Raw genomic sequence first — 18,593 nt, 5'->3', positions numbered from 1 at the left:
CTGACAAATCTTTAACTAGATTAAGAAAAATACAGGGGCTGGGGTGCCTGGGTGGCTCAGTCGGTTAAGCGGCCGACTTCGGCTCAGGTCATGATCTCGCGGTCCGTGAGTTTGAGCCCTGCGTCGGGCTCTGTGCTGACAGCTCAGAGCCTGGAGCCTGTTTCAGATTCTGTGTCTCCCTCTCTCTGACCCTCCCCCATTCATGCTCTGTCTCTCTCTGTCTCAAAAATAAATAAATGTTAAAAAAAAAAAATTAAAAAAAAAAAAAAAAAGAAAAAGAAAAATACAGGGGCACCTGGGTGGCTCAGTCGGCTGGGCGTCTGACTTGGGCTCAGGTCATGATCTCCCAGTTCACAGGTTCGAGCCCCACGTCGGGCTCTGTGCTGACAGCTCAGAGCTTGGAGCCTGCTTCGGATTCTGTGTCTCCCTCTCTCTCTGCCCTCCCCTGCTCATGCTCTCTCTCTCAGAAATAAAGATTTTTAAAAAATTAAAAAAGAAAAATACAGAGTAAAATAACTAAAATAAAAAATGAAAGAGGAAATATTACAACTGATACCATAGAAATAAAAAAGATTATAAGACTACCATGAGACTACTACCATACCACAAATTGGATAACCTAAAAAAATGGATAAATTCCTAGAAACATACAACCTACTAAGATTGAATCATGAAGAAAGAGAAAATCAGAACAGACAAATTACTATTAAGAAGACTGAATCAGTAATAAAAACCTCCCAACAAAGAAAAGCCCAGGTTTCACCGCAGAAATCTATAAAACATTTTAAGAACAGCAACCTTTCTCAAATTCATTCAAAAAACTAAAGAAGAAATACTTCTCATTTAAAAGAAGAAATACAAACTCATTTTTATGAGGCCAGCATTACCCTAAAACCAAAGCTAAACAAAGATACTGCAAAAAACAAAACAAATCCAAAATAAAACAAAACAACAACCCCTAAAACTAAGCAACCCACTGAATGGGAGAAGATATTTGCAAATGATATATCCAATAAGGGGTTAACATCCAAAATATATAAAGGACTTACACAACACCAAAAAACAAATAATTCAATTAAAAAGTGAGCAGAGAACTTGAATAGACATTTTTACAAAGAAAGCATACAAATGGCCAACAGACATAAAAAGACACGCAGCATCACTAACCACAGGGAAATGAAAATCAAAACCACTTCGAGATCTCACCTTACACCTGTCAGAATGGCTAGGATGAAAAAGACAATACCAAGTTTTGTGAGGATGTAGAGAAAAAGGAACCCTGGTACACTGTCAGTGGGAATGTAAATCGGTGTAGTCACTGTGGAAAACAAGGTAAAAAAATTAAAAATAGAAACACCAAAAAGTCCAGTAATTCCACTATTGGGTATTTACTCAAAGAAAACAAAAACACTAATTCAAAAAGACATATGCATCCTCACGCTTCCTGCAATATTGTGTGTAATAGCCAAGATATAGAAGCAGCTCAAGCGTCCATCGACAGAATGGATAAAGATACGGAATATATATACAGTGGAATATTACTCGGCCATTAAAAATAATAGGACCTTGCCATTTGCGACAACATGGATGAACCTAGAGGGTATCATGCTAAGTAAAATAAGTCAGAGAAAGACAGACACCATATGATTTCACTTATGTGTGGAATCTAAAAAAAGGAACAAACAAAACTCAAAGAGACTCTTAAATGCAGTTAAGAAACTGGTGGTTGCTAGAGGTGAGGCAGGTGGGGGATGGGCAAAATAGATAAAGAGCATTAAGAGGTATAAACCTCCAATTATAAAATAAAGACGTCACAGAGATGAAAAGTAGAGCATGGGGAAGTCAATAATATCGAAAAAATGTACAGTGATGACACCTCATAATGAGCATTGAGTAATGTATAAAATTATTAAACCACTATTTTGTACACCTGAAACTAATGTAACACTGAATGATAATCACACTGAAATTTTTAAAATAAATAAAAAATTTAAATGCAGATTTTTTTTAAAAGGCAGAAACAGACCCATAAACACAGAGAACAAACTGATGGTGGCAGAGGGGAGGGGAGTAGGGGGATGAGAAAAATGAGTAAAGGAAAGGAGTGCCTGGGTGGCTCAGTCAGTTAAGCATCTGGCTCTTGATTTCAGCTCAGGTCATGATCTCAGGGTTTGTAGGTTCAAGGGCTGCTCTGGGCTCTGTCAGCACAGAGCCTATTTGTGTCTCCCTCTCCCTGCCCCTCCCTCCCTCCCTCTCTCTCTCAAAATAAATAAAGTTAAAAAAGTTTTTTAAAGTCGGTAAGGGGGAGTGGGAGATACAGGCTTCTAGTTATGGAATAAGTCACAAAGGTAAAAAGTACAGTACTGGGAATATAGTCAATGGTATTGTCATAGCGATGTATGGTGACAGATGACAGCTGCACTTGCAGTAAGTATAGCATAATGTACAGATTTGTTCAATCACCATGCTGTACATCTGAAACTAATGTAACACTGTATGTCAACTATGCTTCAATTAAAAAAAAAAAGAAAAGAACCCCTACACCAATATCCCTGATGAATACAGATGCAAAAATATGAACAAAATACTATCAACCTGAATTCAACAGTACATGAAAAGGACTATGTACCGGGGCACCTGGGTGGCTCAGCCAGTTAAGCGTCCAACTCTTGGGTTTGGCTCAGGTCATGTTCTCACGGTTTCATGAGTTCGAGCCCAACGCTGGGCTCTGTGCTGACAGTGTGGCGTCTGCTTGGGATTCTCTCTCTCTCTCCCTTTCTCTCTGCCCCTCCCCAACTCGCGCCGTCTCTGTCTCTCTCAAAATAAATAAATAAAAACATTCATATTCATATTTATATTTAGGACTATGTACCATAACCAAGTGGGATTTATCCCTGTTTTGCAAGGATGTTCAACATATGAAAATCAACAAATGTAAGACTCTACATTAACACAATGAAGGACAAAAATTATATGACCATCATAGATGCAGAAAAAGCATTTGACAAAACTCAACACACTTGATAAAAACACTCAACGAACTAGGAACCGAAGGACATTCTCTCAAAATAATAAAATTCATAAACGAAAAGCCCACAGCCAGCAACATAGTCAACGGCGAGAGCTGAAAGCTTTTCCTTCTAAGATCAGGAACAAGGTAAAGATGCCTGCTCTCACCACTTCTTTCAGCATAGTACTGGATGTCCTGGTCAGAGTAATTAGGCAAGAAAAAAAAAAAAATAAAAGGTATACAAAGGGAGAGGAAGAAGTAAAATTATTTATGTTTGCAGATGACATGATCTTATACATAGGAAATCCTAAAGATTTTATTCACGTACACAAACTGTTAGAACTAATCGGCAAATTCAACAACTGCAGGATAGAAAATCAGGATACAAAAACCAGTTGTGTTTCTCAACACAAACAGTTAACTATCTGAGAAGGAAAGGAAGGAAATAATCTCATTTATAGTAGCATAAAAAATAATAAAAATTTAAAAATCAACACAACCAAGCAGGCAAAAGACTTGTATACCATGAAAACCGCTGCAGGAAATTAAAGAAGAAACAAATGGAAAAACATTCCATGTTCATGGACTGGAAGATTTAATATTGTTAAAATATAAGTGATCTACAGATTTAATGCTATACCTGTAACAATCCACTGGCACTTTTGAAGAAATAGAAAAAAAATCCTAAAATGTATACGGAATCTCAAAGAACTCAGAATAGCCAAAACAATTTTAAGAAAGAAGAATAAAGCTGGAAGCCTCATATTTCCTGATTTCAAAAAATATATATTTCCTGAAAGCCAGAGTAACCAAGATAGTATAATGTTGGCATAAAGAGAGACATATAGACCAATGCAATAAAATAGAGAGCTCAGAAATTAACCCTTGTGTATATGGTTAAATGGTCTTTGACAAGGGTGCCAAGACTGTTCAGTTAGGAATGACAGTCTCTTCAACAAATGTTGCCAGGAAACTGAAATATCTGCATATAAAAGAATGAAGTTGGACATTTATCTTATACCATATACCATATAAACTAACTAAAGGGGTGCCTGGGTGGCTCAGTCGGCTGAGCATCCGACTTCGGCTCAGGTCATGATCTCGTGGTTTGAGTTTGAGCCCCGCGTCGGGCTCTGTGCTGACAGCTCAGGGCCTGGAGCCTGCTTCGGATTTTGTGTCTCCCTCTCTCTCTGCCCCTCCCCTGCTCACGCTCTGTCTCTCCCTCTCTCTCAAAAATAAATAAATGTAAAAAAAAAAAATTAACTAAAAATAAATCAAAAACTTAAACATAAGACATGAAACTATAGAACTCTTAGAAGCAAACATAAAAGGAAAGCTTCGTAACTCTGGAGCGGGTTAATCATTTCTTGGATATGAAACTATAAGCACAAGCAAGAAAAGCAAAAATAGGTGGGACTCCATCAAACTAAAAAGCTTCTGCACAACAAAGGAAACAACAGAGTGAAAAGGCAACCTATGGAATGCGAGAAAATATTTGCAAACCATGTATTGGATAAGGCACTAATGTCCAGAATATTTAAAGAATACTTACAACTCAATAACAACAAGTAACCCAATTTAAAAATGGCCAAGGGACTCGAACAGACATTTCTCCAAACAAGATAAACAAATGGACAACAATCATATGAAAAGATGCTCAACATCACTAATCATCAGGGAAATGCAAGTCAAAGCCACAATGGCATATCTCTTCATACCAATCAGGATAGCCACTGAAAGGGGGCCTGGGTGGCTCAGTCAGTTAGGTGTCCGACTCTTGATTTCGGCTCAGGTCATGATCTCAAGCTCCATGTCAGGTTTTGTGCTAACAGCAAAGAGCCTGCTTGGGGTTCTCTCTCTCCCTCTCTCTCTGCCCCTTGCCTGCTCATGCTTTTTCTCGCTTTCAAAAATAAATAAATAAACTTTAAAAAAAAAAGGATAGTTACTGGAAAGAAAACAAATCAAAAGCGGGGGGGGGGGAGAAAAAGAAAGGGAAGTGTTGGTGAGGACATGGAGAAATTAGGATCTTTGCACACTGTTGGTGGGACTGTGAAATGGTGCAGCTGTTATGGAAAACAGTATGGAAGGTTTCTCAAAAAACTGAAAATAAAACTATCATATGATCTAGCAATCCCACTTCTGGGTATATATCCAAAAGAACTGAAAGCAGGGTCTCAAAGAGATATTTGCACACAAATGTTCAATGCAGCATTATGTACAACAGCCATGACATGGAAGGAACCTTAATGCCCATGAATGGATGAATGTATAAAGAAAATGTGTTAGATATATACAATGGACTATTATTCAACCTTAAAAAAGAAGGATATCTTCTCACATGCTACAACATGGATGAACCTTGAGGACATTAGGTTAAGTGAACTAAAACAATCACAAAAAACCAAAATCTGCTTACAAGAGATATCAAAGGACTCAAATTCTTAGATATAGTAAGACTAGGGGGAGAGGGAAACAGAGAGTTGTGAGTTGTCACTGTTTGATGCAAGATCAAAGAGTTCTAAAGAGCTGTTGTGTACCAATATGCATATAGTTAATATGGAAATGTACACTTAAAAATTTTGAAGGCGGGGCACCTGGGTGGCTCAGTTGGTTAAGTATCCAACTCTTGATTTTGGCTAAGGTCATGATCTCATGGTTTGTGAGATGGTGCCCTGAGTCAGGCTTTGTGCTGACAGTGTGGAGCCTGCTTGGGATTCTCTCTCTCTACCTCTCCCCTGCTCGCTTCCTTGTTCCTGCTCGCTCTCTCTCTCTCTCTCTCCAAATAAATAAACATTAAAAAAAAATTTTAAGAGGGTATATATATGTGTTTTTTACTGCAGTAAAAACATTTTGTATGTAGTCTTTCATCACATCTGGATTTTGAGTTCCAGCTGTTTTCCCATAAGACTTTCTCTAAGCCCACGTTACTGAAAAATTCACTGGTGTTTTCTTTTAGTACTTACCTTTTTTTTTTTTTTTAATCTAGATCTCTGATCCATTTGAAGTTTTTCCTGGCATATGGTATGAGATATGGATTTACTTTATATTTTTCCCTGTGTCCTAGCACCATCTATTAAAAAGTACATTTCTGTCCCAATGATTTGCAATGCTATCTTTATTATACACTAAATCCCAGATGTACTTTGTTCTATTTCTATACTTGTTATTCTAAAGTTTATTTATTTTGAGAGACAGAGAGAGAGAGACAGAGAAAGGGGGGGGGGGAGGGCGGAGACAGAGGATTCAAAATGGGCTCTGTGCTAACAGCAAAGAACCCAATGCAGGGCTCAAACTCACAAATCATGAGATCATGACTTGAGCCATAGTCAGACGCTTAACCTACTGAGCCACCCCGGTGCCCCTCTGCACTTGTTACTCTATTCCAATGTTATTCTATTCCAATGGTCTGCCTGCCACTTTGTCTGCCATACCACACTGTTTTAATTATAGAGTCTTTAGAGTGAATATGTTTTAATATCTAGTAGGTATAGTCACTCTTCATAGGTTTTCTTTCTCAGTGTTTTCCTACCTATTCTTACATGTTTATTTTTCCAAATGAACTTCAAAAACATGTTTTCTGGCTCCATAAATAAATTTAATAATGTTGTTGGGACTGGATTGAATTTATAAACTAATTTAGGGAGTCCTGCCATCTTTGTGATGTTGAATTATCAAAGAACAAGGAATGCTTTTCCATTTATCATGTCTATGTTGTGTCTTTCAGAGTCTTAAAGTTTCCTTTGTAAAGGCTTTACATATTTCTTAAGTTTTTCCTAAATATATCTTATCTTTTCTATTGCTTTTGTAAATGAGGTTTGCTCTACTCTATCTTTTAATTGGTTATTGCTTGCATATATGAAGGCTACTGATTTCTGAACTAGTTTTATATCTGGCTACCTGACTGAATTATTGTATTAGATTAATTTTGTTATTGACTTTCTTGGGTTTTCTTTTCTTTTTTTTTTTTTTTTTAATGTTTATTTATTTTTGAGAGAGAGAGACAGAGACAGCACAAGTGGGGGAGTGGCAGAGAGAGAGGGACATGCAGAATCTGAAGCAGGCTCCAGGCTCCAAGCTGTCAGCACAGAGCCCAACGTGGGGCTCAAACTCACAAACCGCCAAGATCATAACCTGAGCCAAAGTCGGAAGCTTAACTGACTGAGCCACCCAGACACCCCCACTCTCTTGGATTTTCTAAGTAAACATCGTATCAAGTACAAATACAGTTTTACTTTTTCTTTTCTAATTCTTACACCTCTAGTTGATTTGCCTTGTCTACTCGTATTAACACCTCTAGTGCAATTTAAATTTAGAATTAAAAACAAAAAACAAAAAACAAAAACTCTTGTAAATAAATTTAAAAAAAAAAACAGCTCAATTTTAAAAAATAAGTTGAGGCACTGGACAGGTAGGTTATAGAAGAAGAATAAAAGGTCAATTAACATATTCAAAAGGGGGCGCCTGGGTAATTCAATTGGTTGAACGTCCGACTCTTCATTTTTGCTCAGGTCATGATCTCAGGGTTGTGGGATGGAGCCCCATGTTGGACTCCACGCTGAGCATGAGGTTTGCTTAAGATTCTCTCTCTTTCCCTCTGTCCCTCCCTCACTTGCACACTCTCTCTAAAAAATAAAAAAGCCATATTAAAAAAATTCAATCTCATTTGTAACACTTCCACCAACAAGGTATGAGAGGGTATGAGAGTGTCCATTTCCCTACATCTATGGACAACACTGAACTATTTTTTTCATCTTTTCCCAAGAGGTAATTGGAAAGTGTTATTTTACAGTTTTAAAGTAGCCATTCCTATTCTTGGCTCGTTTTTATGAAGTGGTTACGACATGATGCAAAAGTAGCATAGATGGGCTTTATGTATCAGGGGCAGAACAAACACTAAGTGCCCTTACCTATTTAGATAGATGGATGGATGGATGACCAGATGGCCAGACAGACTAGCAGATATGGACAGAATGAACAGACTAGCAGATATGGACAGACTGAAAGGCAGATGCTTAGACAGGTTCAATCATTAAGTAGAGAAGCACAGTTCAAAGAGTTACCTGCAAGCCATCAAGTAGTCATGCCGTTTTCACCAATTTCTAAAGCAGCAACCACTTTAACATTTTTAATTATGACAGAGACAGCAACTATTAAATTCTGGAACATTAGGGTATCACATTAATTTTGGCACTATACTGTGTGCCTAGTGGAGAGGGAAAATGCAATTTTAATTTAATTTAAATTTAAATAAAATTTCATGTGCATTTCACATTCCCTTGTACAGATTACGTTTCTTTTTTTAAAAATTTTTTTTAATGTTTATTTATTTTTGAGACACAGACAGAGCATGAGTGGGAGAGGGGCAGAGAGAGAGGGAGACACAGAATCCGAAGCAGGCTCCAGGCTCCAAGCTGGCAGCACAGAGCCTGACGCAGGGCTTGAACTCACAAAGCGCGAGATCATGACCTGAGCCAAAGTCGGATGCTTAACCGACTGAGCCACATAGGCGCCCCAGACTACGTTTCTTTAACCTGGAATATCTATATAGCAAACAGCTATTCACCCTTCAAACTGGTGCAGACATCAACACCTCCATGAAGCCTGCCCTTAACAGTGCCAGTTCCCAGGCTCCTTCCCCTGTCATCCCCTCTTTTTTTCTGCCTCTACCTTTTATAAAGGATACCTGTGTTTAAGAAAAGATTCTTGGGTTTCTGTCTGTGCTTCTCTAGAATCTAAACTGTGCTCAACTCACAGGTCTACAATAAATTCTTGATGAACTGAACTAAACTCAATTTACTTTCCTTGGCACAAGGAAGAGTATTAATATGGAAATAAAATAGTCTTGGTATACCAGTGGCAGCCCCCTTAGCAAATGCCACCATGTCAGAAATCAGATATAAATTTTTTTTAATGTTTGTTTATTTCTGAGGGAGAGCAAGTGGGGGAGGGGCAGGGAGAGAGAAAGAGAGAGAGAGAGAGAGAAAGACAGAGAGAGAGAGAGAGAGAGAGAGAGAGAGAGAGAGAGAGAGAGACCGAGGATCTGAAGCGGGCTCTGTGCTGACAGCAGAGAGCCCAATGAGGGGCTCGAACTCACAGACCATGAGATCATGACCTGAGCTGAAGTCAGAAGCGTGCCTGAGCCACCCAGGTGCCCCAGAGATCAGATTTAGACTGAGAAAGAAAGTTCTCAATTAGGGTAACATAGGGAGTTACTGTTGCATTTAGCTCCCATTACTAAGTCAGAAGAATCCATACTTAGAGTAAAAATCATTAAGAACAATAACTGATTTATTGCTTTAAATCATTTATCCAGGGCTATCATTTTTAAAACTATCTTTCCCAAACCTCCATTTATAAAATAATTAAGTCATGGGAATATATGTACAGCATGGTAACTGTAGCTAATATATTGTACATTTGAAAAGTTGCTAAGAGAATGAATCTTAAAAGTCCTCACCACCACAACGAAAAATTCTGTATAGCTACGCATGGTGGTGGATGTTGACTAGACTCGCTGTGGTGATCATTTCACGGTATCAAATCACTGTGTTGTATACCTGACCTAATATAATACTACCTCAATAAAAGGAAAAAAACTGCTACTTTTTAAAAAAAAAAAATAATATGAATACATTTTACATTACATGTATTTTGCATTTTACCACAATAAAAAACCCTTAGTATACATATTAGAAAAAATTAATATACATATTGGAAAAAGATGTAAGCACATATAATGCTGGAGTGAAATTTTTTCTGAGATCCACTGCGTCTCAAAACTAATCCCACCTCAACAGTTTGCTACCTATTCTTCCAGGTTTCTGTATCTGTGTTCTTAATATATGTAATGTTGTTATTCATATTTCTAAAAATCAGGTCATGCATTACATACTATCTTGCATTTATTAAAAATATATTTTGCACATCTCTCCATATCTGCACAAAAAAATCTACCTCTTTTTCACAGGATTTTAAAATCCACTTTCATAGAATTCCTTTGTGTGGACATGCTGTAACTTATTTAACCACTGTATTATTATGAACGCTATTACAACAAATGTCTGCGTATACGTCTTTGTGCACATTTGTAGGTGTTTGTGTAAAATAAATTCCTAGAGGTGGAATCTCCAGGAAAAAAGGTATTAATGTTCAAAGTTTTAAAGATATTGCCAAACTGTTGTGCTGTTACCTTTAAGACCACAGTACCAACTTATTAATGGCTCCGAAATAATTTTATACTGCACTTATATTATTCTGCTTTAGTGTCCCTGAGGTTTACTTAGTTGAATCAAGATTGCCATATCTTATTGAATCTATGATGCCATCTTATATAAAACATATCCTGATTTCAGACATGTTAAAATGTGAAAAGTGTTCTTCTTATATTAGATGAAATCATGGTTCTTAGCTGTCCCGGAAAACAAATGATAAACTGCTTATACTGAGAAAAAGCACTTCCTCAACAAGAGCAAATCAAATGCTCAGACTTATTAATTAAAAATACTACATTTCCAGGGCACCTGGGCGGCTTAGTCAGTTAAGCATTCGACTTCGGTTCAGGACAGGATCTCGCAGTTCACGAGTTCGGTCCCCACGTTGGGGTCTCTGCTGTCAGCACAGAGCCTGGAGCATGTATCCCATTCTGTGTCTCCCTCTCTCTTTGCACCTTCCCCACTTGTGCTTTGTCTCTTCTTCCTCTCTCAAAAATAAAAAAAACATTAAAAAAAATTTTTTTAAATACTACACTTCCAAAAGTATTTTGCTACAACTAGGGAATTCTTCACAACAATCAAGCTTTACAAGGCCCATGACATTTGGATAATTAATAACTACAAAGCATGTTCTTCTCTGCTGTAAGGTTTCTGTCAGCAGAACACAAAACAAATCAAACCACCCATCTATTTTTCTAACAAGGTAAGCCCTGGCCCATATATTGGTGTCAAAACAAGAAGTCCACAGTTACTACATTAGCAAAGCCTCTTATTGATAAGAACAGGCAACTCTTTTAACTGGATTTGACTCATTTACCACCATACAATTCATCTTGATCTTTGATAAGAAGTCACTTCCGAAGTTCAGTCCCCAGACACAGCTGACTTTGGATATCTCTGCCAGAAGCACATGTGAAAGCTGGGTATCATTTTCCAGCACTAACGTTTGAGCTGAAAAGGCGATACAAATACTCTAAAGTCCTTTTTTGTTGTTGTTTTGTTTGAGGTAGCTAATTACTCAAAAACCGAGCTTTAAAGGAGTTGTCAGAATTACTTATCATATTATCACTTTCCATCTCAGGCATCAACTGTGTATTTTCTACACTTGTGACCATAACACACGTGTAGAAATTGTATCATGCCTTGATGTGCAGGAAAAAAAGGTACTAGTAAATGTATTGGAAATGTCAGAACCTCTTGGCTAAGCACAAAGAATGGAATCGGATCATATCTGACTGTGAATAAATATAAGCTCTTTATACCATGTCTGCAACATGAAATACTAAGTCTACTTAGATTTGATTAACATTAGTTGAAATGTCATAGGTATTAATAAGCCTCCACCAAATAAGAAAGGATTTTCTAGTTACACTTAATAACACCATTAAATCCTTTCGGTGTACCTCTCAGTTTACTGTGAATGCTTGTCATTTTACTAAACACACCCTGCATTCTTATGCCACTTTTGCATGGGACATGTAAACATAACCGTTCCTAAAGATGGAGTGACAAAGAGGTGAAGTTCGACTCCCAACAATTTCTACAACTTATTTGCTCTACTTCTGCTGCTGCTGTTGATTCCTTCTTATTCATTAGAAGCCGCAATTTGCTGAGTTTTCCTCTGCAATTTAGTTAATTCCTAATGTACTGAAAAATGTGTTTTTTACCCAAAATCCATGCTTGCATGCCTCCACTTTCATGTTCCCCTCATGATAGTACTCTGGTGCTCTCATATCTTTCAATATCTTCAGGGTTTTAAATGGCCTTTTCTTCCCTATTTTACCTCTTCTCTGGTCTTCTTGTTACTACCTTAAAAAAAAAGTCCCTGTGAGACAAATATCCCAAACTTACTCTTAAACCCTCTTCAAGATCTCTGCACCAAACTAAGAGACACAGTCGGCTAACCGACATTTGGTTCACAGACTACGCTTTCCCACATTTGGGGTAAATCTGAAAGAATTGGTACAAGAGAGCAAGGGGCTAGAGATCAGTTAGGTTTTCGTTGATTGAGGTCAAAATGTTACAGTAAAGGTCACTATAGCCTTTCTCTGTATGTGATCAGCCTGGATATAGGATGTAGAGAATCATCTTTTTGGTTCCTTACTAATTCTTTTATTATATGCTGTAAAAACAAACAAACAAGGGGGGGAACCCCCACAAAACTCTCAGAAGTCCAGAGATGAGAGTTTAGAGGCCGAAACCCTTCTGGACTGGCCAGAACCCACTGCTGCTGAACCTGGGCCCCAGAGTCAAAAGTGCCCAGGAAATCAGGCTTGGGTCCTGGCAACAAAGAGGAGCTCCTGAGATGTTTTTCTATATCCCGTTGTACCTCCCTCTAATCCACTCTTTAACGAACAACTACTTTTATTCTTTCTTTTCTCCAAAATATCTTTTAGCTCTTACGTATGTTTGGCCCTGTGCCAGGCACTGGGATACAGTAATGGTAGAGCACTTGGTCTGTAGATGGAGCAAACTACTAGAACAAATACAAATGTAACCGCTCCGCTGAAACCCTCTAATGGTATTCAAGATTCCTTAAGATCTCATCCCTGGTCATCTTTCTAGCCTCATCTCCCACCTACTTCCGGGTTCTCGCATTCTACGTTCCATAATGAACTCCTTTCAGGTCTACTATCTGATGCTATTTCCCTCAGTCTGTCTGCTGTGACAGTTTAGATGTCTCACTCTCTGAGAAAGCCTCCTCTGATCGATCAAGACCAGGTTAGGTATAAGGGAAAATTCTGGGGTGGCATGTAACCTCTTTTTTTTCTTAAGAGAGAGGGAGAGAGGGTGCTCTTGAGCAGGGGAGAGGGGCAGAGGAAGGGAGAGAATTCCAAGCAGCCTCCAAGCTCAGTGAGTAGCCTAACGTGGGGCTTGATCCCACAACCCTGGGATCATGACCTGAGCTGATATCAAGAGTCAGATGCTCAACCGGCTGAGCCACCCAGGGGCCCCTAACCTCTACTTTTATTTTTATTTTTTTTTAATTTTTTTTTTCAACGTTTATTTATTTTTGGGACAGAGAGAGAGAGAGAGCATGAACGGGGGAGGGGCAGAGAGAGAGGGAGACACAGAATCGGAAACTGGCTCCAGGCTCTGAGCCATCAGTCCAGAGCCTGACGCGGGGCTCGAACTCACGGACCGCGAGATCGTGACCTGGCTGAAGTCGGATGCTTAACCGACTGCGCCACCCAGGCGCCCCTTATTTTTATTTTTTTTAATGTAACACTTCTCATTCCTTCCTTTCAGTGTATAAAAATAGCTATCTAATAAAATCAGCTCCCAAAATGTCTGACACAGGTCGGCAACCATGTCCTTTTCCTTATTTTCTCTAAATCAGTTTCTGAAAGGATATGACATACACCCTGCTTTTTTTAAATTTCTTAATTTATTTTTGAGAGAGAGCATGCATGCTCACGAGCGGGGGACAGGGCAGAAGGAGAGAGACAGAGGATCCCAGGCAGGCTCCACACTGAAGACAATGAGGGGCTTGATCCACGACCAACCCTGGGATCATGATGTGAGCCGAAATCAAGAGTTGGACACTTAACTGACTGAGCCACCCAGGTGCCCCTCACCCTGTTTTCTAATTCAAGAAAAGGTTAAAAGGTTAGCTGGTACAGGAGTCAAAAATCTGAAGAAAGTAAAAGAACACTGCAATTAGTTTGGTGACTTAATTCCACTACTTCTTTAAAAAAAAATTTTTTTTTTAAGTGTCTATTTATTTTTGAGAGAGAGACAGAGCATGAGCAGGGAAAAGGCAGAGAGAGAGAGGGAGACACAGAATCTGAAGCAGACTCCAGGCTGTGAGTGCAGAGCCCAATGTGGGGCTTGAACTCGTGAGCCGTGAATCATGACCTGAGCTGAAGTTGGATGCTGAACTGACTAAGCCACCCAGGCACCCCAATTCTGTTAGTTCTGAAGACAGTAAATGTGTTGCAGAGATTGTCTTAGCACAGTGGACAGTAGGTGGGCATGGGACAGGCTTGCCATGCCACCGGTCCTCCTGAGTGTCTTATGATTTGTTTTTCTGCTCATCGGTCCTGGCCATGATATTGCAGAGGCATGTACCCACTGCCGGCCACAGCCTGTTGCCTTTTTCCATCTCATGGGTACCTTTTGGGTCAGAAGAAATAAAGTTTAAGAGTTTACTAATTTGAAATTTCATTGTGAGTTTCTGTTCCAGTTCCATTAGTAAAAAGACTGATCCATAGCTCCGGCAAACACAGAGGCCACTTCCAACAGAGTCCACTGAGCCCTCTCAGTACCACCTCACGTGACCCTAGCCCTCTACTTTCTTATTTATGTACTCATGTTGCCTTTGTACTTGTCTGGCTCCCCTTCTGACCTTGAGTGCAGAAATGCCATATTTGGGGCTAGAGCCCCAACAAATATTGAGTATCTATCACACCTGGCACATAATAGATAATGACTGATGAATGAATTAATATAGACTTGCTTGGCCCTTCAAGGGAAACAAACAAACATTAAAAGCTTTCAGGATACAGAGTTCATACTACAGTCACTAAAAACTATTCTGCTGGTAAATTTCAGTTCTTTCTCACCTGATCGGTATCGTTCATCCCTGGCTCCCCCGGATCGAGTTCGGTGGTACTTAGAAGGAGCAGAAGTTTGAGCTGCGGATGGAGCAGGTGTCTGGTTTCTATGTTCTTTCTGTACTGCTGACTCAGTTTCTAAAAAAGGAAATTTGGAATATGGTTATCTGATAACAATAGTAGCTAAAGTTTTCTGAGCACTTTATGGCATTCTCACAACACTCTGAGGCAGGTACTATTACCCCATTAGAGGGCTTCAATATACATACCTAAAAAGACATCCAGGCTAAAAAATATAATCTTAGAGTCATAATTTTCAACAGATGATAGGAAAGAAATAGCAAAATAGGAGAGAAAGTGAAAAGGCCACTCCAGAAGAATTTTTTTTTAATGTTTATTATTTTCTGAGAGACAGCTTGAGCAGGGGAGGGGCAGAGAGAAAAGGAGACACAGAATCCAAAGCAGGCTCCAGGCTCTGAGATGTCAGCACAGAGCCTGATGTGGGGCTCGAACTTGTGAACAGTGAAATCATGACCTGAGCCAAAACTGGACAGTTAACTGACTGAGCCACCCAGGCACCCCCAAAGAGTTTAAGAATTGAGGGTGTGGGGGGGATGGAGGGGTGTATATGACCCCCTAATCCTGCATAATGGTACAAAGAATAGCTTGGGGACCTTTAGCCTCTTCACTATAAGTTACTCCAATTAAACATGTCATTTAAGCAAAAACTATAGTGCTTATTATGCAAACATAGCTTTTTGAGTCAACCTCTTTCAACTAGAATCACCACTGAACTTGCCCCTTTCCAGTACCTGGACTAACCCCATTCTCTGTCCTATCAACATTCACTGTCTTATCAAGAATATGGGGAAGTGGGAAATAAACAGGTAAAATAATCAGAAGAGAAACACGTTAAGTTCAGTCCCACAAACCACGAGCTGAAACCAAGAGTTGGACGCTTAACCAACTGAGCCACCCAGGTGCACCTCATATACTGTTTTTAAGAAGGCAAGAAGAATATATTTTAGAATGCTCTCCACTAAAGTGCTTTTATGGATCTAGAAATGTTTATTTTTGATGGTTCCTGGCAGCTGAAATTTTTAATATAAAATATATTAACAGAGCAGAACCTATTTTAACACTGATATTTTGAAATATAATGTCTGGGGGCACCTGGGTGGCTCAGTCAGTTAAGCATCTGACTTAGGTCATGATCTCGTGGGGTTCATGAGTTCGAGCCCCGCATCGGGCTCTGTGCTGACAGCTCAGAGCCTGAAGCCTGCTTCAGATTCTGTGTCTCCCTCTCTCTGTCTCACCCCTGCTTGCCCTTTGTCTCTCTCTGTATCTCAAAAATGTATAAATGTTACAAAATTTTTTTGAAATGTAATGCCTGGGATTGTAAACTGAAGTTTTAAATCAACCTAAATTCTTTTGATAATCCATTTCACAGAAGAGCTATACTGAGTTCTTAGTATTTTCACACCTTGCTTCATCTCTTAGTATATAAAGAATCGACAAACTATAGCCCATGTCTGTTTATAAGCAGTTTTATCAGAACATAGCCATGCCCATCTGTTTACATACTGCCTTGTAGATGCTTTCACACTGTAAAGGTACCCGGAGTAATTAGAGACTGATGGTCCTCAAAGTGTAAAATATCTACTATCTGGCCCTTTATAGAAAAAGCTTACCAACTCCCAGTCTATAATAAAAGCTAACATTTAAAGGTTTGTTTTTGCTAGGCACTGTGCATACAGAAGTTTTCATATGTTATTTACTCCTCACAACAATCCTACAAAGTCAGCAGTAACACTTTCAACTTATTATAGAAAAGGAATCAGAGACATGGATTATTTTATGCAGCCACACAGAGGCAGGGAATGGCAAGAGGCAGAATTCAAACCCAGATCTGTCTAACTCCACTGGTTCTCAATCAGAAAAGATTATGGGGAAGGAAGGAAGGAAGGAAGGAAGGAAGGAAGGAAGGAAGGAAGGAAAGAAGGAAGGAAGGAAAGGGAAAGAAAAGGTTATGAAAATTCTCCCAAGACTGTTAGGAGGAAAGCAATCAGAATTAATAATGTAATTTAGGAACATCTAAATGCTTCAGGAGGTATAGTCAGCAGCTAGATAATAGTTCTTTAAAAAAAAAATCACTTGCCAACCATAAGAGACGCTTAAATACAGAGAACAAACTGAGGGTTGGTGGCAGGGTTTTGGGTGGGGGGATGGGTTAAATGGATGATGGGCATTAATGAGGGCACTTGTTGGATGAGCACTGGGTGTTATATGTAAGTGATGAATCACTAAATTCTACTCCTGGAATCATTATTATACTATATGTTAACTAACTCGGATTCAAATTAAAAAAAAAATCACTTGCTTTCATGTACATGATTCTGCAAAAAGTCCCTCCAAATTAAGTTTTCAGCCATTCATCAGAGAAATAATTTAAAACATAGTCCAATTAACTTTAAAGAGAGAACAAAAAAGATAAAAGGGCTATTCTTATTTGCATTGTCACATGATCTATAGAGAAAGGAAATCAGATTAGTACCCATGAGCTACTTTGCCTGTAAGTATGCACAGAGAAATTGGTTTGACTTATAGAGTACTATGTTTAAAACACTAGCTTTGTATTACTTTGGGGGGTAAGGTGTCACAGTAAATATGTATTTGAATTACCCATCATGGATTATTTTTTAAATTAAATAAATAGATCTTCTAGGACTGACCAAACCACCCTGCTCTGAAACACAGGGCTTCTGAATTAGACAGCTAATGATCCAAAAGATGAAAAGAATGAGCATGGATTCTCATTTCACAAAGGATGGACCAAAGGTTTATGTATTTTTTTATCATCCTCTCCTGCTTTTACTTTGTATTTTTCAATGTAATTAATTAGGAGAAAGAAGATAAGATAGGTTAAAAATAAAAATTGTTTCAAAAAAAAAATGACAGACCAGTGATAGGGGAACAAGGAGTTGATACATTTGAGGAAAAATTAAAGAGAATGAACATTTCCACTCAGGATTATCTAGGCGTTATCAGAGATCAAATCACAAGGAAATGTAACAAAAATACAGACATCTGATGAAACTGACAGTCAGATGACATTTAGCAAGCGATCTACTGAGCTGGTACAAAAAACAAAACAAGCAAAAAAAATAAAACAAAACAAAACCAAAAAACCCCACACAAAACAGGCCTCACAACACTCTATTCACCAAGCAACATTACTATGATGCTCTGCACTGTTTATCTCAGTTCTTTCAGGAATTTAGTCATCCAAACAGACCAGGTCCTTTTTGGGTCTAAAAGCAAGACAATCATTTTGTTGTAGCTTGTCAGAAATGGAACCAGAAGGTCAATATGCAGTTTCAGTAAATGCCTGACAAGTTTATTCAGTGAGCATTCCTCAAGTGCCCACAAAGTGCAATGCTGCAAAAACATGGATTTCTGACAGAACCTTGGCTCAAATGTGCAATATACCTGGCTTCAAGTTCAAGAGAAGTTATTAAAAAAAAAAAAAAAAAAAGAAAGAAAGAAAAGAAAAAAACAAATAAAATGAATTCTTTTTTTTTTAATTTTTTTTAACGTTTTTTATTTATTTTTGAGACAGAGAGAGACAGAGCATGAACGGGGGAGGGGCAGAGAGAGAGGGAGACACAGAATCGGAAGCGGGCTCCAGGCTCCGAGCCATCAGCCCAGAGCCCGAAGCAAGGCTCGAATTCACGGACCGCGAGATCGTGACCTAAGCCAAAGTCGGATGCTCAACCGACTGAGCCACCCAGGCGCCCCCAAATAAAATGAATTCTT

The 18,593-nt window shown here is 38.8% G+C and overlaps 1 protein-coding gene across 4 annotated transcripts in view; it reads right to left on the bottom strand.

The window, feature by feature from the left end:
• Window positions 1-18,593, bottom strand: part of DIP2B (disco interacting protein 2 homolog B) — a 226,556-nt gene that overhangs the window by 84,120 nt on the left and 123,843 nt on the right. For all 4 annotated transcript variants that reach the window (XM_047866182.1, XM_047866184.1, XM_047866183.1 and 1 more), the window contains exon 3: window positions 14,787-14,915. In XM_047866182.1, coding sequence (XP_047722138.1) covers window positions 14,787-14,915 — 129 coding nt within the window. The remainder of the gene's footprint in view (window positions 1-14,786; window positions 14,916-18,593) is intronic.

This window comes from Prionailurus viverrinus, chromosome B4 (assembly GCF_022837055.1).
Source record: "Prionailurus viverrinus isolate Anna chromosome B4, UM_Priviv_1.0, whole genome shotgun sequence".
Classification (NCBI taxonomy): Eukaryota; Metazoa; Chordata; class Mammalia; order Carnivora; family Felidae; genus Prionailurus; species Prionailurus viverrinus.
The sequence above is the reverse complement of the archived record's forward strand: the minus strand, read 5'-3'. Positions and strand labels throughout refer to the sequence as shown.